The 23,277-nt window shown below is 38.3% G+C and overlaps 2 protein-coding genes and 1 pseudogene across 2 annotated transcripts; 2 read left to right on the forward strand and 1 right to left on the reverse strand.

Annotated features, from left to right (window-relative positions):
* Positions 1–398: 398 nt before the first annotated feature.
* On the forward strand, positions 399–7,103 carry LOC149009073 (uncharacterized). The gene is made up of 2 exons (XM_089160924.1): positions 399–2,121; positions 6,179–7,103. The coding sequence occupies exons 1-2, from the start codon at positions 929–931 to the stop codon at positions 6,180–6,182; spliced, it is 1,197 nt and encodes a 398-aa protein (XP_089017050.1). The 5' UTR covers positions 399–928; the 3' UTR covers positions 6,183–7,103.
* A 735-nt stretch (positions 7,104–7,838) lies between these two features.
* On the forward strand, positions 7,839–18,329 carry LOC149009074 (kelch repeat-containing protein At3g27220-like). The gene is given in 9 exon segments (XM_089161275.1): positions 7,839–8,279; positions 8,771–9,110; positions 9,348–9,377; positions 9,379–9,537; positions 10,331–10,560; positions 13,232–13,402; positions 15,984–16,089; positions 17,237–17,443; positions 17,611–18,329. Coding segments are annotated over 8 exon segments (1,263 nt in total). The 5' UTR covers positions 7,839–8,279; positions 8,771–8,915; the 3' UTR covers positions 17,776–18,329.
* A 559-nt stretch (positions 18,330–18,888) lies between these two features.
* LOC149009075 (protein EXORDIUM-like 2 pseudogene) lies at positions 18,889–20,221 on the reverse strand (annotated as a pseudogene).
* Between the last annotated feature and the right edge of the window lie 3,056 nt (positions 20,222–23,277).

The raw sequence follows: 23,277 nt of genomic DNA on the forward strand, positions 1-23,277 counted from the left end.
AGAACTTTTTTTCCAAAAAAAAACTGCCATGGATGATAGGGTAAAGATGTTAGTAAATTATAGACACATTATTTATATCATTTTATTTTAGGTAATAATATCAGATATAAACTGAGTATGTACCATAAATGATGAGGAAAAGACACCAATAAATTACAGGTGGCAAGAGAGGTATATATGTATATCTTCTTGACTCTTTGAAGGTTTTATTTTATTTTATTTTTAGGAGCTTCTTTAAAATGTCTTTCAAATTTGAAGGGACTTTAGTAATAATTATCAACCTATTTTTGCATCAATTAGTATTTTTAGAAGCCAGACGTGTCCGCACTATACAAACAAACAGAGTATTTAGTTAACTAGATTTCTAAAATTACTCAGATACTGAACATTAGGTTCAAACATTAGAATCGCTATTTTAGAATCAGATTCTAACCGCCAGGGCCATGCTCCCAAATTGAAAACAAATCTCAACCCTTTTCGAATAGCTAACCGTTCTCATTTTGTCTCTGGTCATATGTGAAGGTTTTCTTTATTAAAAAGACCAAATGGATATTCATATTATTAAAAAAACTAAGGAACTAATATTTTGATTTATTTTTTATTTTTTTGAAACAAAATGACGTTAATATTAGAAGTAAATCAGAAATGGCATTTTCAAGTTTCAACCAAAAAGTCAATGGTGGCATATTTTCCCAGGAAGAGAATGAACCAATGGCATAATTCCACATAATCTATGGTCGCGGCGTCGCGTCTGACATCCATATATTAAATATGTTTGGTCTTCCACAGTAACATCGACGTGATTAACTACAACTCTACAAAGCCCTAGCCCTTTCTCTTTCTCTTTCTCTTTCTCTCCTGCGAATGCAAATTGCAGGGTGGTGGAAGGAGGATCGGACGGAATTGTTTGTGACACGAAAATATCAAAATGGAACCGGAGCGACAGGAAACAGGGTTACAACACCCGCAGCAGACGTGTGCTGATCCCTCATCTCCCACCAGCCACGATCATCTCTCTTCGCCACCCAACACGACGGGAACTTGCTGCAGATGTGGCGGCGCCACCACTATCCCGCCGCCCCAAACATGGTCGGAGCCAGACATCTCTTCCCCACCAACTTACCGCCCCATCCGCTCTCCGGCCATTAACCTTCCTCCCAACAACACCCGGCAAGCCATAATCCTTTCCCCTGTTCCTCATTCCGAGAAAGTTTCTGCCGTTTCCCCTCCTTACCTCTTCGAAACCCCAGCAAAGAAGATCCTTTCACTCGACGACATCCGCCACTTCCACGAATCAGATTCCGGCAAAAATTTCCTCGGCTTCGTCGTTGCCCTCAGCGAATCAATTCGCGGCCACAAACTCTCAGATTCATGCCACCAATCCCAAACCCTAAACTCTATCGTTTCAATCCTTGAAACCCTTTCTCGCTGGGTCGACGAAATCCCTGCTGTCTCCCAAAATTCTCGCTACGGCAATCCCTCATTTAGAACTTGGCAGAGCCGCTTGGCCGAGAACGCCGTGTCCTTGATGCTTCAGTTCCTCCCAGACGATCTATCATCCGCCATCGTTGAGATTGGTCTTTATTTCATGGATAGCTTTGGCAATTCGAGTCGCATTGATTATGGAACCGGTCATGAGACCAACTTTGCTGCTTGGCTTTATTGCCTCGCTCGGCTACAACTTCTTAAGGAAGAGGACTACCAGGCTGTTGTTTCTCGGATTTTTGCCAAGTACATTGACTTGATGAGAAAGTTGCAGAGTGTTTACAGTCTCGAACCAGCTGGGTCGCATGGCGTATGGGGTCTAGATGATTACCATTTCTTGCCATTTATATTTGGTTCTTCGCAGTTGATTGATCACAAGTATATGAAGCCCAAGTCGATTCACAACCAGGACATAATTGATAACTTTTCGAATGAGTACCTCTACCTCTCCTGCATTGCTTCTATAAAGGAAGTCAAGAAGGGGCACTTGGCCGAGCACTCTCCATTGCTCAATGACATCAGTGGCGTGGCCAAATGGAGCAAGGTGAATAGCGGGTTACTGAAGATGTACAAGGCCGAGGTCCTGGAAAAGGTTCCTATCATGCAGCATTTTCTATTCGGATGGCTCATTAAATGGTATGTAAACATTTCGTTTCTCCCGGAGTAGTAGTTTCTGCTGTTGGATTAATCTAGTTCATATATTTTGTATGTTGGGACTGGAATTTGCATCGCGAAGATTTGAAGATAGGAATTTCGTCTCCATGAGATTGTTATCCTATTTAATTTTTTGGAACATACTTAATACTTCTATTTAGCATCATTCTTCGTGGTGAAGGAAACAAGAGAAATTTGTGAAGCTATTGAGCTAGGCGGAATGCTGGCGATACGCTCAATAGAGCTGTATCTATTAGTGTTCTTGTCCAATACAACTGGAGCGCCAATAAGTTCCGAAGTTTTTTATACTTACAATAACAGGACCCTTCCACCAATCAAACTTCTACACTTCTTAGGGGATGCCAGCTCATAAGGAAACACGACAAGAAACTTTTCTTCAGTGTTGATAGTTCTTCAAAGTCACATTAGGTTCTCTTCTGACGCTTTTGCAAATTTCTTTCAAAATATGTTGTTGATCACACAAGCTGGAGTAATTTTGTACACTTGTACATCTTAGAATGGGTCCAAAATACTCACAAAACTAATGTAACTTTGAAGAACTATCAACACTGAAGAAAAATTTATTGTCATGTTTACTTATGAGCTGGCATCCCCTAAGAAGTGTAGTAGCAGCCCATATATTGCAACCACATATCTGAAACAGAGTTCAATACTTGAAACTTGTCGACTCTAGAAGTGGTTCATGAACTCTATGGGACTGATATTGCCAGCGAGGAAAGGTCCAACTGGGGTGGTGGAACACTAGAAAATCAATTGATGCCTGAAGATAGAGAAGCCAGCAGGTCACTAAATAGAAGGTAAACTCAGGTAGTATCTTAGTGAGTAGAGACCAAAGCAGCTGGTAGAATCTCTTCAAACTTGGATTGAGTGGAGTAGCTTAAGATGTTTTTAGGGGGCTGTGTATTTCGAGTATAAGCCAAGATAGCTGGTTACAGAGTTATGATCTTCACAAGTTGCAGCAAACTAGATTGCTAGAGCGGTAGCAGCCTTCTGTTGATGATCAAGGATGGAAGATGGATCCTGGCCTTAATGGGGTTATCAACAACTGCAGGTGTCACACTCACAGCAATGGAAGTAGCAGAGGCTCAATGGAAGATAAAGGAGGATTAGGAGATTGACACTCTCAGCCTTAGGGTTTTGGCTTTCCCAAGCCAGGCCTCTCAGCCTTGAGTCCACAATTGGACGATAAAACTTTGAACAGAATGCATATTCTCATTCAGCTTTCTTTTATTTTTTAATGAATAAATAACTTTACTAAAATGAAAGAGAAGAAGGAATGTACAAAAAGGGAGGGGGGGCAAACCAGCCTTCAATAGGGAGGCCTTAGGGGGGAAGCCTAGACCCCAGTAGACAACAATGAGCCTGTTCCTTGGGGTGTCAACAACAGGGGGATGGGGGAGCCTTTTAGGGCACTAGATATTTATGGTGTGCTTTGCTTGACCTCTCATGTAAGGAAACTTTTTTTTAAAACAAATAAAAATATAAACTTCAAAACAAAAGCTAAGCCGACTTCTAAATTCTGGAACTAGAAATTAACAAGCTGAGGTTGCTTACAACCACAAGCAGGGCAGTAGGCATAAATAACAAAAATTTATGAGTGAAAGTGGATTTACACCTTACCTTAGGGAAGCTATCTGTAGGTTTCCCTATTTTACCATGGAAAACTTGTGGTTGAATGTTAGTTGTTCTCATTATTAATCACGTAGTTTTCTGTGTAATCCCTGCTGAACTACATGAAGTGCAAGTGTGGTTGGGTTCTGGAGTTGGGACTTGTTAGCTCTGGAAATAACTGTTTTTAACAGTGCTGATGCTAAATGGTCATAAAGCTCTTGAAGATTCTGCAGATGGTGACTTTTTGCTATTTTCGGTGGGTAGTAGTAGGAAAAAGGGGGGAAGAGCTGAACAAAAAATATTGCCTCATATTTTCAAAGTTGTGTTGGAACCTCAGCATTGGTGTGCACTTCTGTAACAGTCTCTCTAGGAGTTTCTGTTGGAGCAGTAATGTCTTTCACCCTTTTGATTACTGCATTTTAAAGATGGAATTCGAGGTTTGAATTGTCTCACACATTCCCCCCCCCCCCTTCAACCTCTGTAGCTTTCTATTCCTCCTACTTTAAAATTCTAATTTTTTTAGTGTTAGTCTAATTTCATGCAAGTGGCTGGTAAGTTCCCAATCATTATAAGTCCCTTTTTTGTGATGGCAGTGAATTTTATGTTCTGCCAAACACATAAGTATTTATCTGGCCCCTCAAACAGGTCCTTTTGTAAGGTGAACTGTGGAATAGTTACTTTATAAAAGTGTCATGCTAGCATTCTATTTGCCTACATGACACCAGCTACCCCATCTTCCAGAAAAGAGGTGAAGGTTTTTTTTGCTTTTGTGTCGCGGGGGGGGGGGGGCGCTGGGCATTTGAAGTCCATTAAGTTGTGAAAGTTGTCTTAGGCTCTTTTTGGTATCAATTCTCATTCTCTATTATGCCTATTTAAAATAAATAAGTACAAGAATTCATTATTGGTCAAGAATGAAAAATGGTTTGGTGAATTTTATCGAAAATAAATTATGAAATGGAAAATAAGTTTGGTGTCAAGATAAAAAATTATTAAAAATGATAGTAAACAAGTGAGAAAAGAAGGAAAAAGTATGGTTGTTATAAAAGAATGTGTATTGACTATTTTATCCTCATCTTACTTATAGAACTTTAAGTAAACTTACACAAATGAAGATAATGAAATTCTCATCATAATCCATAATGGACAAAAAGTTCATTATGGATTTTGGAGGTTTTTCTATTATTTTAAATAAAAATAAAATTCAGGATAGATGCCAAACAATTTAAAATAATGAAAATTTCTCATAATTGACAATGATAATTGATACCAAAAAGAGCCTTAGAGAACTGATAATGTTTAGGTGTTTAACCTACAAGCTTGAACCCTTAGAGAAGGACATGTTAAGGTATGCATAAATGATCCCCCTACTTGCAGACCAAGATCTGATGGTTTTACATATGGAGGCAGCACCGAGGCAGAAGAATTTTGGGAAACTTTTTTGATGCACTTCCTAAGAATTGAATACTTGACTACCAATGGGTGGTGTCAATTTATACGTTGACAAACATTACAAAATTTTACTTTGATTAGAATTCATTTAAGACATGTGGTTAAAGGCTGCATACCTTTGCCCCTCCCAGATACTGCAGTAGCATGAACCTCATGCTTTGATATTTAGGTTGGTGGTAATCTAGGTTCTAATTACCACAAAGAAAAAAGAAATCTTCGTATTAGTGTGTGGGAAATCAAATATAAGAGTATTATAGCCATTAACCAAGCAAGTAGTCATAATTAAAAGGAAAACTGGTTGTCGCAAGGTGAAACTAACAGTAGAAATGTACATGGAATGAACAAAAACTGAAAATAGAAGGGAGAGAAAAGTCTTAACTTGTGAGTCAGAACCCTTTGAATCTGAAGGCTCCGTGAGAATCCACTCTAGTTCCTGGAAAATCCTCCCAGCCAGAATTCAAACAAAGCCAAACAGTATTATATCATAACTTGTGTTAGCCCGGGGACCTTGCATCTATTAATTGACAATGATTCAGACTTAATTTTCACCGACCAGCTACTTGGGAAACTCAAATTCCTATAGGATAACTGTGGGAACAAAACACAAGGTTCTGGCTGCTGGAGGCTTCCCTACTTGTTCTAGGACTTAAACATAAACTGAAATAAAGGGGACCTGAAACTCCTACAGAATCTGGAATTCTGATTAAAACCTAGATAAGAAAGCAAATTCAAACCAACCCCAATATCAGACTGTCTTAAACTCTTTAGAGTTCTTGGAAGAGAAGCTTGTGGTCCCCTCTATTTTTCCTGCTGTGTCAACCTTTGCTAGACAAGTTCATTGTATAGAAATGACCATATTATTGCTGATGTTTTATTTCTGCTTTAAATCTGGATTCCTTTGATCATCTAATTTGGGCAAGTTTAGAAAACTAAGTGTCTTTGTCTGTAACTTCCACAGGTGAGTAGTTTGGGTGGACATTTGCTGCAGAATAAAGCTGAAGGATTCATCCAGGTTATAAGGAAAAAGGATGTTTTAGAGATGAAAATTGAAATATTATTGTGCATACGTATGTATCCATGTGATGAATTGAAATATTTTTGTCCATACGATGTATCCATGTGATGTCCCGTTAGTGTTGTAATACTGGTTTGCAGTTCACATAGTTCACATCCAATGTCACTGATGCTGTTTATTAGCGTTTTGGTTGATCTATTGCAAGCTACCGGAACATCAAGAACTCTTTATAAAGTTCCCAAGAAAGGAAGAACCATAACAAAAAGTCCTACAGATCTGTGAACTGATAACATGATCCAAACCCCCGTAAAAGGAAGAGGCAATCAGTAAAATCATGCCTATGAATGTCTCTTTTGGTCTTGGTTCTACTTTCCCGGGAAGAAGCTTCAGTGAATATGCGAATTTTCTTTCTTTGGCAGGGCCTTGTGCATTTACTGTTTGATCCATTGCCACTGGTTTACCAGTAGAGGGACAACGCAGGAAGAAGATGAGACTGTGAGCCTGTGAGGTACAAGGATGACAATGGTAGGTTACTAGGTTTGAAAGTAGTGGATTTGAGTTTCCTATTGCCAGTATATTTCTGAGATTCTGGAAGGTCCATTTGAACCTGGAGATCTTGGAGGTGAGATGTCACCATATTAATGGGTCAGAGCTGTTCCCTCCCTACGAGGTACTGAATCAAGACTAGACTCCTGGTCTTGCTGATGTTTCATTCAATATGTTACCGACTCCAAATTCATTTTCCACGTACATTGCAAGGATTCGTGCTCCAGATATTATTGTTCTTTTTTTAATTCAATGAAAGATGAAAAATATATTTTGATTAATTAGTACAAGTGCATATAGGTTTGTAAACCAATTTTTGAGTGTGAGGGATTGAAAACGCTGAAATTAGTATCCTTAATACATTCAGTAATATCTTCCAAAGGGTGATGAAATTCAAAGGCCATGCTCTTGCTCTTTTGAATTTAGACACTAATTTTAATCATATGCAGATCCCTTACACATAAAATTAACTTAAAAATTATTAGTCGTGATTATTATTAAATCAAATTTCAGGTTTTCTTCCCCTCCACCCCTTCCTTTTTACTCATCACACCATAAAGGTTTGTGCTTTTTTTGTAATTTTTTATTACACATTATGAAGAGGGTCTATGGGTCTTAGTGTGATGTTATCTCTAATTGGCGAGTTTAGATCTTTTACTTGTTAAAATAGATGTATGTATTCATCTAATAATTTTTTACTATATAATAGGTGTGGAGCATAAAACCTCATTAAAATTCTCACATCTGATTTATTTTGTCATTATTTTTTCATCCGGGCCAGCTTTGCGTGCACCTTCATTACATCCTCAGGGGATGTTTGTTGTCCGCAAGGATCGAACCCATGACCTCTCCATTGAGAAGTATGGATCTTACTATTCTATCAACCCTGCATTGACTAAGTAATGGTGATTTTTAACCATGCCTGATGCTAAAATAGAATCCAGACTCGAGAGTCTCATTAGAAAACGGACAAAAACAAGTATGTGATTAAAGATAAAAGCAATAATAAATTAAATTAATGAAGAATTGATCCATTGATTCGACTCAAAACCACACATGCGAGGCGAGGACCGAGGGAGGAGAGGCAGATCAGGAAGAAACGAGCCGATACGCGGGAAGAAGAGATCGATCGATGACAGAATGTCATGATAACGATAACAGTCCTGTTGGCACCGACGCACACCGATTTGAAATTAGAGTCTCCTCAGATTCACGGTGCCGATGGTTTGCAAGCTTCGCTGGTTTGCAAACTCGAATAAAGGAGCGGGAAATCCCTTTATTTTACCATCTTTCACACACAATTGGATTCTTTTCAAGCTCCTACAAGTCTTCAGGTTCTACTTCTATGCACCAGTGCTCTCTGTCTCTCACCATTGTCGGTAGGATCGTTCTTGCGGAGAAGTGAGGGGAAAGTGTTGCATTTCCAACTGTCGGTTTCTTCGTCGGCCACGGTTATCCCCGCCGAGGAGTCGGTTCTGATTCCGATTCGTTCCATTTGGTATGCTTTTCTCTTTCGTAGGGTTTTTTTTTCTTCTTTCGTGGTTGTCTTCATCACGATCTGAAACAGGAGCAGCTCTTTTCTCTCTAGTTGAGTTCTCTAGAGAGATCTGAGTTTCTTTCGACTCGTTTCAGATAAGCCTTCTCATTGCTCTTTCTTCCCATTCTCAATTTTGTTGGCTTTTAGAGCCTCAGCCTGGCTGCATCTCACTTACATCCTTGATTGGATAATGAGTTTCAATACTTCGATTGGTGAACTTCAGAATCTTTGTTCTCTAGCTCACTCATCTGGTATACTCTTTTAGGGAGGAAATTTGGGCCATTACATGTTGTTTTTGTGACGGATTCCCCGCCACTAGGGTTTCTGGTCTTTTTCCTGGATCAAATAATTTCTTCTTTTAAAATCGATCTTTCAATCTTCGCTAGTGCATTATTGCAAACTCTGTACCGTCTCTGATTTCTTATTCTTTCTTCACTGGCAAATTCTAACAGAGAGGGGGAACTGCTACAAGGATTCTGAGTGTTACCGTGCGGATTTCTTCATAATCTGGAAAAGTGGGAAAGATTTCCCCCTGCTCCGATTGTTTCAACCTAAGTAGCACACCAAATGCTGTCAGTGTTTCAGCAGTGAGTTGAAATGGCGAGGAACAGTGGAAAGCACGCATCGTCCAAACTGGTCTTTCTCTTGGCCTGCGCAGGGCTTCTTGGAGTTGCTCTAATAGCAGATTTCCTCTGGGCGTCTTCTTCTTCTCTATCTTTTGCATATTCGTCTATTGCCTCCAATTGGATGCTCGAGAAATCTAAGACTGTAGTCGTCCCCAACGTAAAAAAGGTGAGTTAGATCCAATTACATTGCTCTTTCGTTTACGAAACATGGATTTTAATTATTGTTATTATTATTTTTTTGGGTTCGCTGGTTTCATCCGGGAGCGTTATACACTTGGTTGAATGGGAACAATGCTTGTCCATAATATTTACGATATGTTTCATCTGCCCGGTCAAAAACTAGGGTGATGTTCACTGTTCGTTGACCACGAATTGATTCTCTATCTTGTGACTGTTCTTCTAGCCCATTTCTCATAAGAGCAAGAATGGAACCGCATGATCCAAGACTCCTGTCGGGAACTTTTGCGGATTTACCTGGACCCACGCTTAAATGGGAGAAGATGGCACCAGCACCAGTACCTCGTTTAGATGGGGCAGCAATTCAGATTAAAAATCTTCTTTATGTGTTTGCTGGATATGGTACCATTGACTATGTAAGAATCTTAGCATTATTACATGTTTTTCATTGTTTAACTGTGACTATAGCCTTATGGTTGCCTGAAGTGCTTTTGTTTTTAGGATAAGCTTCATTGTACTTGGTTATGAGTTTTCTGATATACGTTTATTGATTTACAAGTGTTCAGAATCCTTTACCATTCTGATATAGTTGTGACTATTATTGTATTTGAGGTCAGTACATAGCAATTTAGGATGCTTCTATGCAAAACTTAGCAGAGTAATGGCTTTCTATTGGACGAGAATATATTGCATAGAAGAACTGCTTGATTTCACTTAAAGAGCATTATCATTTTGCATTGCAAAAGGGAAGTTTTATGATTCCAATTTGTCTGCATATTTGTAGAAATTTTCCGTTTAGATACTACATTCACACTAATTCCTCTGACCTTTTTGTATAGGGTCTATATACAAAAAACCATAGTGCTTGCACCTCATAGTGCTTGCTGTTAAATTCTATTAAGTGATAAAGGAAATTAAAACTCACCTTTCTTTCTGTTAAGTTGTCAATGCTTTTGAATGAATTATTATTTTCAGCTCCTCTGCTTTTGGATATTATGTATTTCCCTGATTCTTGTGTGCTTATTTTAAAGATTTATTAAGATAGTTATGGATAGAGGAAGATCTACAGAATGATTGGGCATTGAAAAATTGTATATCCATAAAAATATACTTGTCCAATAGTAACTATTGGATATTATAAAGCTGGCCTAACTGTTCTCTCTCTCTCTCTCTCTTTTTTTTTTTTCTCTTCTTTTTCTCATTTGCCAGGTGCATTCACATGTTGATATCTACAACTTTACAGACAATACATGGTGTGGAAGGTTCGATATGCCTAAAGAAATGGCACATTCACATTTAGGAATGGTGACAGATGGGAGATACATTTATGTGGTGTCAGGACAATATGGTCCACAGTGTAGAGGGCCAACATCTCGTACCTTTGTGCTGGATACTAAAACAAAAATATGGCGTGACATGCCCCCTTTGCCTGTCCCTAGGTACGTCCTATGATCAAGTGGTAATGTGAAAAAGTAGTTATTTTTGTAAGGAGCATTTGTTAACCATGGCTTTTATCATAGTCATGCGGAATATGTTTATTTCACTTATCACTTGTTTCTCTAGATGCATTAACCAAATGTGTAAGACGTCCAGTGTAACGTTGTGGCCTGACCGTTGGCATGTCTCTAACACTTGTGGAGGCACACAAATGCATGGCTTGCGTGCTGGATGATGACCTTTGTTGCTAGCATGGGGCAAATCGAATAGAGGCCTGATTTAAAAGTAGAGGACCAGAAGACTTGTGGAAACTTGATAAGAATTTCTTTAAGTCTTTAGGTTTTCTATTTTTATGTCAGCTCTCCATTACTCTCACCATTTTACCATTACTTTAAGGGTGCAGTCGTAGTTCTCAAAAAATCTGGAATGGAATTATTCCCCCCTCCCCCCCCAAAAGAGTTGAAACTGAGATCAGCTCTCTTCCCTCTTGCTAACTCAGCCTCTCTCTCTCTTGCTACGATCTGACCCATATCTTCTCATATATGTGATCTGAATCCCACCACAGTAGAAATTGATCGACGCAATTTGCACAGCCCCTGAAGATTGTCCACCATGCTCTCACCATTCCGTACTTAAGGGGCAGTTGTAGTCTCAAAAATCGTAATGGAATTTTCCCCCTCCCCTAAAGAGGTGAAACTGAGATCAGCTCTCTTCCCTCTCGCTAACTCCACCCCCTCTCTCTTGCTACGATCTGACCCATATCTTCTCATATATGTGATCTGAATCCCACCACAGTAGATAATTGGTTTGATCTGCAATTCTGCATCAGCTTCCCTTGAAGATTGTCCACCTTTAGTGATTCTTCAAGTAATTTGAGACATAATGTCATTCTTTTTATTGAACTCTCTATTGTTTTATCTGATTTCATTAAAGAAGCCCTTACGCCTTTCATACTCTTGGATTGTGATCTTTTTCATAGAAAAGGGTAAATTATGGAGTGCAGATGTATTGATGTACTTACATGATATGATGAAATTAACATGGGATAAGAGAACTTGTTGATAGAATAAAGTCCAAATACTAAAGTTAAATCAAACCCTAGAGAGCTGTTAATATTTAACTCATTAGCTCATTGCTAAGCCGCAAAACTAAACCCCAAGCTAGTCCTAATACAAGCTGCAATAAGCAATGCAGTCCATGCACCACTTAAACCTGCCATCTTGAGCTTTATTTTTCAGCTCATTGGAAGAATAAAACTGAAAATCTGAAGCCCAGACTAAACTGCTATAAAAAACTTGCCCTTTATTCCCGGGTTTTCTGTACTGCCGTCTTCTAATTACTTTGGGCTTATTTCAGCTTCTCTACTGCACCCTCAATAGAAAATGGCTTTTATTGGTGCCGTGGGATAATACTTGCTTAATCAAATTGACTTTCTCTCTGTAGTTGTCCATGTAAATTTTGTGAGTGATTTGATCGTTAAGAATTTGATATTCTTCTTTTCATTACCAAGTTCCTTTTTTTTTTTAATTGCCAAATTTTAGATATTTTAATGAAATAGTGTGTTTAATGCACCTTTTGGTGGCATGTTGAGTCCATCAGTGCCTGTGAACGTTTGACATCTGACTGTGGTTTTGAGTATCAACATGTATCATGTTGTATCAGTCAGTATTATTACAATTAGAACTGATACATATCTTCTTTTTGTATAAAAAACTATATATTGATTGTTATCTCATTGTGTTAGTGGGTATGGCCTGATACAGTACTATTCATACATACATACATCTATTATAGCCTTTGGTGAGAGTATCAGTACATATTGAGCTGTATTGGCTGATAAGGCTTAGTATGATTCATGTGATGTGTCTCAATATGACCATTTATAGGTCCATTTTGGTTCCAGTCTCAATACATGACCCAAAAAAGGGGGCAAAGGCCAAGAATTCCTTGCTGAGAGTCCTAAAAGTGCCCTTTGACCTGGTTTTTTGCATAGATTTTAGTTGGAAATTTTGATGTACAGTAAAAAACAGCTCAATAGTTGCCAAGAAAAACCTAGGTTTTATTCATTGGACAAGCTGAAATCAGAGATTGGAGAAGATTCCAGAGTGTTTAAATAAACTTTTTAAGTCTTTTTTTTTTTTTTGGGGGGGGGGGGGGGGGGGGTTCTATTAACTCAATAGTTTTAGGTAAAACTAACACACATCAGATTTGATCATTTGAGGATTCATACTTAGAATCATGAAATTCATGCAAAAACAAACTTTCTTCAGAGTGCCAGGGTCAGTATGGTACTCGTGTTCAGTTGATGCGCTACTTAATTCTAGTTGTTCCCGTTCCTCTAAATGTTTCCAGATATGAGTTGAGTTTGAACCATCCCGCCACTCTTTATTTTATTGTTTATGCACGATATGTGTTATATTGCTTATTTCTTTTCTTCTTTTTTTTTTAATACTTTTGGAAGAGGGCGGTGCAAAGTATTTACACTTGTATCTTCAACATTTCTGTTTGTGGTTTCAAATCAAATACATCTCTTAAAATCACTACCCTTGTACAATATCTGATAGTGATACTTTGAACCTCATTTGATTTCTTCTGAAGATTTTGATAGATCATAATTAATCTTTGGACCATTGGAGCATTGGAGTTAAAAGGTTTGAACATGACCATTTTCAGGTATGCCCCAGCAACTCAGCTTTGGAATGGTAGACTACATGCAATGGGTGGTAGCAAGGAGGATCGTCATGAACCTGCACTAGACCATTGGAGCATCGCAGTTAAAGATGGTGAAGTATTAGAGAAAGAATGGAAGAAAGAAATACCCATACCTCGTGGGGGACCTCACAGGTTTTTTTCTTCTTTTTTCCTCTCACCATCCTTTGCGGAATAAGTGATATATAGGAAAAGGATTTTAAAAAGTAAAACAAGAAAAGGAATTTACCAAAATAAAAATAAAGAGGAAAAATAGAAAAGGTTTTCTGTACTACTTGATGCTTTGGATTTATTAACAGCCTACATCTTATACTAAGTTTCCTGGCTACCAGTATTTCTATCAAACAATTATTTTTATAATAAATGAATGTACAATTGTTTGGCCTCCTTGTGCAAATCTACTTCATTATCATTTCCGCTAAATGACAAAGGATCGTCTGTAGTGCAGTTACGAGTTTTGGATCACTTAATGTTTATGTTGTCTTAGTTCATATATATATTTTGTTGACAAAAATATCCTATGGTTGTCTCAAAAAGTATTACTTTTCTAGTCCTTTCTCTCTCCTCCTCTTTTTGCATGTTCTGGAAGGTGACTTATGTCCAGGGGTGCTTGCTGAAATGTGTTGCAGGCTTGAGAAGCATCCTAGGATCCACATTGAATGGCTAGGGTTTTCTCTGCAAAATATATGGTTGGGGGATAATTGGAATTTAGTTTTCTTAGTTGTGCAGTTTTTGAGGGTTGACTGAGGTATTTAGGTAGAGTTTCTTTTATTCTGAAATCTTGATATCTAGTTCATATGGTTTTTTTTTTTTTTTGGGTGAAATTAAAAGGAGTCCATTGGAGGTCAGGGATTTAATTTTGGACTTCTTTTTTCCTTTTAGAATTTTTCAAATGCTGTTTCTCCCATTTATCTTTTTAAGTTAAAAAGGGTCCATTGGATATCATGAATTGTGTCTATCTCATTTATCTTTTTCCTCCTACTTTACCTCTCATGTATAGCAATTTTTGCTTCTTTGTAATTTCTCTCTTCGTTTACTGTCGACTAGTTGTCACTTTTCAGACCAAAATTGGCATAAAATAATAATAATAAAAGAAAAGAAGAAAGAACAATGCTGTGTCTTTTCCCTTTCTTTCATTCGGTAATGATGTCTTATTTCTCTCTCCTTATTTTCTACTGATTTCCCTATTATGTGCCATATTACAATTTTTTTATCTATTCAGAAATTTCATATATTATTTTTTACTAATGTTTTCATCTAATGCTAAACTTCATATCCATCCATCAATAACCCAATACACTCCCCTTTTGCCTTGTTTCACCTGTATGGCCCCATTACCCCCCCCCTCTCGGCCAGAGAGTTGCCTGAATCGAAGTGTCAAATGGGTTTCTTTTGTCTAAAAAGTCTCCTATTCCTCTCTCTCTCTCTCTCTCTCTCTCTCCCCCTCGGCCAGAGAGTTGCCTGTGGGTTTCTTTTCTCTCTCTCTCTCTCTCTCTCTTTCTTCAGAGGTACGGTTCAAATCTTGGCTTCGAGGCCCATTTGGTTGCCCTGAAACCGAGTTATGGTAGGTTTTGACTGAATTCTGGTGATTTTTTTCCCAGGCCAACTAGAAGGTTCTGCCTATTTTTTACATGTTAACCCAATCCATGAATAGTTTCACAAAAAGAGTACTCAGAATAAACTATTTAAAGTTTGAAACTATTAGCGCATATGTTTGGTGTATATTGTTTGTGCAAATGATATTGAACCAGGCTTGGCAGTGAATTTTAATGTTCTATCACAATAAGGTATATGAAATTTTTTAGATTTGAGAAAAACCCTAGTGTTTGAGGGTTGAAATTTTGGTTTTTGTTCTTGAAATGGGAAGTTGAATTTATGCAATATTTTTTATTATATTTTTTGGTTCTTGGGGGGGTGGGTGGGAGCTTGAAGGGGTGCTAGCTTATGTATGTGTATTGAGGTAAATGGAGAGATAATTACAAATTAATTTACTTTAATTGTAATTTTTTCTTGCAACTGGAGTCTGAATATGGAATATTCAGTCTATGACTATAAAGAACAAGCATAATCTTTTGATTTTGGTTCATTTCCTGTGTATTTTGTTGAGAACAGATGCAAAGAATCTTTTACTTAAATGATGTTTGGCATAAATTAGTTGAAAATCTGGTCTGTTTCCATTTCAACCCTAGGTTTTGTTTTGGTTTCTTGAACCATGGTCTGACGACTGAGTACATTAGGTGGTTTAACCAAGGTCAAGTTGAAACTAATGCATCATCTGATACTGTTTTGCTGCTGACAGTCTTCTGTCCTAGCCCTGTCATACAAGGGTTTTTTTTTAATTGTAATTTTTTCTTGCAACTGGAGTCTGAATATGGAATATTCAGTTTATGACTAAAGAACAAGCATAATCTTTTGATTTTGGTTCATTTCCTGTGTATTTTGTTGAGAACAGATGCAAAGAATCTTTTAGTCAACAATTTTATACCCACTTATGTTTCCTAACAGTTTCATGTTTGCTTATTTATCTTTTCTTTCCTAGGAATTTCTAACTGCATAATTTCATCATTATTTGCTCATTATGCATTTGTTTTCATTTACATCATTAAGGATGCTAATTGGAGGGGGCAAGGAAAGTTCAGCTCTATTAGAACTACCTTAAAACTTGCCAATGTGATCTTATGTTGTTTCTCTGATTTTTGAGTTTATATTGTGGCAGGGCTTCTATCGTGGTTGACAATCGGTTGATAGTTATTGGTGGTCAAGAAGGTGATTTTATGGCCAAACCTGGATCACCTATTTTCAAATGCTCTCGAAGGAATGAGGTAGTTTATGTAATTCCGATATTGTAATTTTTAATATTAGAATTTAACAATGAAGTCAATCACTTATAATTACATATAGGGCCAATCTCATCTGGAGAATTTGTTATATATTGGATACTACATGCAGTTACAAGCCAACATTATACCCGTTGTGATATTAGATGGTTGTGTGCCTTTGTTTATCAGGTTACACGAATTCAAGTCTTTTCCATGTGACATTACAAGTAAAGTAGTAGCTTTATAAGGACTTAATTTTTTACATAGTTTTGAAGTATAATTATGCTGTATTTTGTCTATTACCAGTCAAATTAGTGACTTAGTTATAGTAGAGTTATGGAAGTTCCAGTTGTAGGAATCAGATGTTGAGAGTTCTATTTGAGCTCTTTAACCGTGTACTTTTGACCTCTTGAGCCTTAGGCTTTTCTTTCTCTCTTTTTACTTCTTCCCAATCTAAACCATGTTCAAACACCTATTTGTTTTCCTTTCTATTTAATTAACAATTGCTTTAATTCTTCTGATTTCCGCAACCTCTTGCTTGGACTTGGTCTTTTGGTCTTGTTTTATTGTCTCAATTTTCTTCTGCTAGAAGGTATAAAGAAGAAAAGAATGAATAAGAAAAAAATTAAATTGCTTTCCAGCTCAGGCTTTGTGCATATAGGTTTTATTTGTAGCACAGGAAACAAAGAAATAGGTGAATTTAGGAGCACAGGTTCAGAATTTAATTTTGTAGGGTACTTGAGTTGGATTAGGAAAACATGGAATTCAAATTAATTAAATAACTAGGAGCATGTATTTGGTTAAAAATATATCTCTTGGTTCTGTTGAAACGTAAAGGTGCTAATGGATGGGAATTATAATTGTTTTATTGTTTTTCTGGTGTATATGAGTTGAGTGCATGGCCTTCTTTTAATGTGGTTTTGTGGTGTTAGGGTGATGTGGTTCTTCATATAATGGATTCATGATGCTTACTCAACATTTCTGTCAAATGTGACATGCTGGCCAAAGTGTCATATTGGAACCGTGTTCCCTACATTTATGAGGCTATTGCTTGTTCTTTTTTCATGAATGGATTTAGGTTGCTAGCTTTGCCTTTCTTTACATGTAGTTTTTAATAAACGATATACATTTTTAATTTTGACTGTTCCAGGTTGTATACAGTGATGTTTATATGTTGGATGAAGAGATGAAGTGGAAAACGTTACCCCCAATGCCGAAGCCCAACTCCCATATAGAGTTTGCATGGGTTCTTGTGAACAATTCTATTTTGACTGTTGGAGGCACAACAGAAAAAAACCCTTATACAAAAAGAATTATCCTTGTTGGAGAAGTTCTCCGGTTCAATTTAGATACAATGGTATGGCCCTCTTTTCCCCATCCATTCACTTGCGTTAATGAACATAAACAAGCATTTTGTCGAAGACAGTACTTCTAATGGTCGTGGTTTTTTCATTTGCTATTGTGATAAATTTTGCCTCATTTTTAACGACTTTATTGCCCTCTGGGCTTTGTTTCTAATCACAGGAATGGTCAGTTTACGGTAAGATGCCATATCGGATGAAAACCACTCTGGTGGGTCTCTGGGATGGTTGGTTATACTTCACATCTGGACAGCGAGATAGAGGACCAGAAGATCCACAACCGAGGAAAGTTGTTGGCGAAATGTTTAGAACCAAATTGCACTTGTGATTTTTTATGTTTCTGTACCAAACAATTCTGAAGTATAGCGAGAGGTTCGGCTTATTCCTTGCTATTGTTGGTCTTAATCTAATTAATGCTCGACCAATGTAGCTGTATGCGGTTAGGGGGAAATCACACCCTTTCCTGCTTCTTTCAAATTCAGTGGATGAAGGATAGTGTTTATACGGACTCCATCCACCCAATTTATGATAGCTCCCACCACCAGAGAACGATTATTAACAGGTGTTGGTTGTTAGTATTCGATTGTAATTGTTTTCCATTCGTTTGGAACGAAGTGCTTCCCTTCTCATGTACAGCAACTGGTTGCAAGACTTCTTGGAAGAGTCTTTGGTTGGTGTTGCGGGAAAAATACATCTGGCTGGCTGGTACACTGGCAGCCGAGGAAATAAATGGTAAAATAGTTCATTCGAGCAGTTTCTCAACCTCCTGGATGTCGTTGCTCTTTTAGATTCTGTATGATATAGAAAATTCGTCTTTTAATCCCAGTTTCTCTTTTATTTGTAGCTGAACTTCAAATCCAAATGATTATTGATTCTTCATTATGCTGATTCATTGTTTCTCTTCACCATTAATCTGACGATATTAATGATTAAACGTTCAATGACCTCTTTGGAAGAAACTATTTGGACATCGGAAGGCGTCAGAGCCCATTTATATCACTCTTACAGCGCCGTGATGGTAATATAGCAGACCTCAAGCGAACTTGGAACTCGACGTTCGCAGCCTTGAAATGAACCCTCATATTCTGAATGTATTGGAAAAGTCTTTTAAACCCATTTGCTTTAGTCCTGCGCGAACTGAAGCAATTTCAAACTCACAATCAAACCTTTTCTTCTTAATCAAACTTTCTGCAAGAACAATGTAAGTGACGACTCAAATATCCGTTCTCCTGGAAAATGGAATTTGTCGAGCAGAACCAATGTCAGTTGTAGTTATATCTGATACCTACCTTTCAAATCTGATGTTCAGTAATGCAGCAGTGTTGTGCATTTAATGCACACCTACAAATCTACCCCTTATTAGGAGTTACACAAGTGGATTGCAATATTTTGGTTTGATTTCTTGATTTCCACTTTTAAGTCCTGAGTCTGGACGAGTCCGAGAGTGACCAATTAATCCCCAATTTTTCCTCGTTTCCTTGAACGGCTGAACCTCACAATCAGTTTGAAAAGTTTCTCACATTAATATTTTCTATAAAAGTCATACGATTATAATATCTTATATCTTCATCTTCTTCTTGTTAAGAGAACGAGAAAATTTACAGGGCAGAGCCCAAAACAGAGCGAGAGAAACCCGAGACGAGCTCACCACATTTCATAATTACCATCCATTATTAATTAACTACCACTGTATCTATATACGTATAGAAGCTCACCCCGTCAACCGTATGTACTTATCTACACAACTTTGATCAGGTTATGCTCTTCTTATTCATCTTTAATGTAGTATGTATTAGCAGTTTCAGACCAGAGTTGAGCAAGCAAAGGTGGTCGGATCCCACATGGCCGGCAGCAAGTACTTACGCCCACGGATCGCAACAGCATTATAGCTAGCACCCGTAGTTTTATCCACCAAAAGATTACCTGGGTAACCCGAATACGCCCCTTTTCCATAAATACCAGTACAAGCAGAAACAGCCTCTAATGGCACATCCGACGACCCCTGATAGTAACCGCTGTCAAATGGATTCGTTACAGTACCGGCGAGCAGAGTAGCTAAATTGATGATCATGCCGTCTACACCAACGTCACCATTGGGAGGCACCAACGGCGGTGTCTGTGGTCCGTAAATCGGCTTGTGGAACGGCCAGGCACACTGACCCGGGCACTGGGTTTCCGAGTTTCCAACCCAAATGTAGGGGAACCTGGTTTTCCCAGTCGAATCGGCCTTGGCTGAGCCATGGCTACCACAACTGCTCATACAGAAGCCATCCACGGTTACGTCTTGGGCAATGAAGACGATGCTGATGCTAGCTCCATTGTGATTCCCTCTGCGAGCTAAACGAGCGACGTGAGTGGTTTTCAGAAACTTGCCCAGTGAGAGATTTTCGTCGAAGGTCTGCTTCCCAAGGTTTAAGCGAGTGAAACCCCCTTTGTATTTGTCAGTAATCTTCCACCATGAGGGGACGGAAGGTGCGTGGAGGTGGTGGTTGAGGGATAAAATGAAGTCGATGAGGATGGCACGTTGAGCAGGAGTGAACTTGCCATACCAGACGAGATGGGCTGTGATGTCGCCCTTGAGGAGAGGGCCGTTGTGGTACTTGAGCACCAGTGGCTGTTGCGGAACCAAAGATGTGAGTCTCCGGGTTGTGGACGTGGAAGGGGCGAAGAAAGAAGAAAGCAAGAAGAGGGAGGTGACAAGAAGGAAGAAATGGTGCGTAGAAGCCATGACTGGAGACTGGAGACGAATCGAGTGGAGCAGAGAGAGGAAGATGATGGATGGAGAGTGTTGAGGAGGGATGGGAGGAGGAGTAGTGATATTTAAATGCAGGAGACAGAAAAGAGACTGAGACGTCTCCGCTCTGCTCTCTAGACAGCACAGCTGTAGAAGACGGAGACCACGTCTGCTGACCGCCACGTGGGTTTGACTGGTTGGATTCCAGGCTGTCATGTGAAACATCGCGTGACGTGGTGAGGAAGCCTTGGACAACGGGGGAATTGGGAACTGGGAGGGGAAGGCGGCTGCTTGTTTTTGTAATGCTAATAATCTGGTTTTTGAGTGGATATTTATATCATTCTTACTGCTAGTATTATTTTTTTGGATAGTAGACTTGGTATTATTAAAAACAAAAAAACATTTGATTGGAATTTTTTGTCAGTGAGTGTGAAGGATGAACCGGACATTCTGTTTTGTAGGGAGCAATGCTACCATGCACTTCACCCAACCATAACAACTCTCGGGGGCTTTTCTCCATACATATAATAAAGATAGAAGGGATAAAAGTGTAAAACTCTATTAGAATTACCACTTCTTATTTAGTTTGACAAAAAACTGAATCTATAAATTATTGTTGAATGGAAAAATATAAGAGATTACATACTTAGTGAAAAAAATTTTCAATGAAGCCTCTAACTCTATTCGTCTTTTGCCATTCCAAATAAGGAAGAAAAAAAAACCCCCAAGTCGTCTAGCAGAAAATGCAAATTGATGCGGCATACCCATAAATGGTAAAGTATTCATATAACATTAAAGTTTTATTTCAAGTGTTGAAAGGTTTGGAACCTAGAGTGTGAAACTAATTGGGAGAAGGGAATCGACAAGTTTTATTAAATCCTCTGACTCTATTCATCCACTTACACTTGTAGTGTATGTCTGTATCAAGTAAACACGGTATAAATCTAATACTCATATGAATTTGAGACCTACACTCACAATATTTGTTTGTATTAAATAAAAAAATGAGATCTAGATCAAAACATCGTGTGATACAGTGAGGAAAATCTTTTACTTATATGAACTTAAGACTCTATCGACATTTACACTTGTATAATATGAGTAAAGAAAATTAATCGTACGTATATGGACTTTAGGACCTACACTTAGTATTATTGAGTAAAGAAAATATGAGAACATTGATATTGATACGAGTGTGAATAAATAACTAGTGGAATATACTAGGTGGAGAGTATCTGAACTTAGCTCTTGCCTATTCTTAAGAAAATAGAAATAGAGATCAAAATTTGGCCGAAATTTAAATTGCAGAAATTACAAAGGGTTGTAGGAAAAGCCAATTACCAGCTTGGTCCGGGTGTACATCACCATTTACTGGGAATTGGACCTGGGACCTCTGAATTGGGAATTGGACCGGGTGTTGAAGTACAGGTACAATATTTTGGTAACGATGGGCAAGGTACATAAAAGACCAAACTTTGGAACCGCGTGAGTCTGGCGCCTTCGACTTTCGCTGTCTGCGGGTTTAATCCCTAAGCTTGTTCTTGATCGGGTAAACTCCAGTGACTGATTCCCAGTCTGCTGGGTTTGGGGGGTTCAGTCCAGCCTGATTGTGATTTGAGAAATCAAACCCAATTTAGACCTGGTAAGTCTGGTTTACGAGCAAAATGACAATGTTCTCTTGAGGAGATTGCATGACCAGTTGATGGGCATAGCCTTCGAGCTTAGTTGATCGCGGTACCTTCACAGCTTGATCAGTCAATTAGTATGTATGTTCTCAATCTGATTAACTACTCAAGCATGATATAGGAGATTGTTAATTGGCCTAACTAAATGGTTGGTTAGGAATTAGGATGTTGGCCTTAAATTAGATAAAATCGATTAGATTTGACCAGAACCGATCTGACCAACTGATTAGATTCTCCCTCCCCGGCCTAACTGCAGATTAGGAAAGACCAACCAGGAACGAAAATCTCTAAAACTTGGGGTTCAAGAAAATGTTAGCAAATAGCAAATAGAGCCCATTATTGTAGCGGCAGAAGAACCAAATCCGGGGATTTTGGGTTGGTAGCTCAATATATAAAATATTGAAAAGCAACACGGCAAGCGAGATTTCAGAGAAAGAAACGTGGAGGGGAGAGGAGAAGCCGAGAAGATATCTTTTCCTTTCCTTTCCTTGCAGCTAAAGTATTTGGCACGTGGCAAATGTGGATGAAAAAAATTATAAAATTAACAAAAGATGGGCCTCGACATCGCTCTTTTCCTCATCATCGTTGTGTGTCGAAATAAATGCAGGAAAGAAGGAAGGAAGGACGAATGGTTATAGTTTTGTCATCTTAATGAAGAAGATAGATATCCATTGGGTGTCCAATCCGGTGAATCATCCGAACCAGTCCCATAGAAATTGGACCCGTTTCAAATCTGATGCAAAAAACCGATCAAAACAGCCAAAAACAAACGACCATTAATTAGAAACCATGACTAATTACATTGAAAGAGATCATTAAAAATTTCCTCATTTAATCAAGCAAATGATCGAGGAAGAGGGTATGAAAGATGCAATCATTAGCTAAATTTTCTATCATTCATCTGCCCACTTAACAACTGTGAAGGAAAAGCAGATAAGTGAAGATACATCCAATCAATCAATCAACCAGAGTTGTAAGTTTTAACCCCAAAAAAGCGGTTCAACGAACCGGTGCCGTCCATCCAATCAATCAATCAATCAATCAAACAGAGCTTTAATCCAAAAAAATTGAGAGTTCAACGAACCAGTGCAAATAAAACAGACAGCAAATTAGCATAGAATTGAACATTTTGATATGGATCTATTACTGTTTAATTTCGTCGGCAATCATCCTATCTGTACGTTGCTTGTGTACGTAAAACTCCGCAACGTGCATGAATTAGAACCATAAATGCATGCATGCACGCACGTCATGGATGTACTCAAGTTTGGTCGTGGTCGGCTGTCTTTTCCTGATGCATCTACCAAAAATATCGGGTATAAGAAAGTGACCCACAAAGCATTCTATTTCAATTTTCAACGCACAAATTAAAACGTTATATCTTCTATCTAAGCTAACTTGGCCCTCGATG

This window comes from Hakea prostrata, chromosome 7 (genome assembly GCF_041222555.1).
Source record: "Hakea prostrata isolate BN-2017 chromosome 7, UWA_Hpros_2, whole genome shotgun sequence".
NCBI lineage: Eukaryota > Viridiplantae > Streptophyta > Magnoliopsida > Proteales > Proteaceae > Hakea > Hakea prostrata.

What these genes read in the sequence shown, in the direction of transcription:
- LOC149009073 (XM_089160924.1), top strand. Translation starts at nt 929, where the DNA reads ATGGAACCGGAGCGACAGGAAACAGGGTTACAACACCCGCAGCAGACG.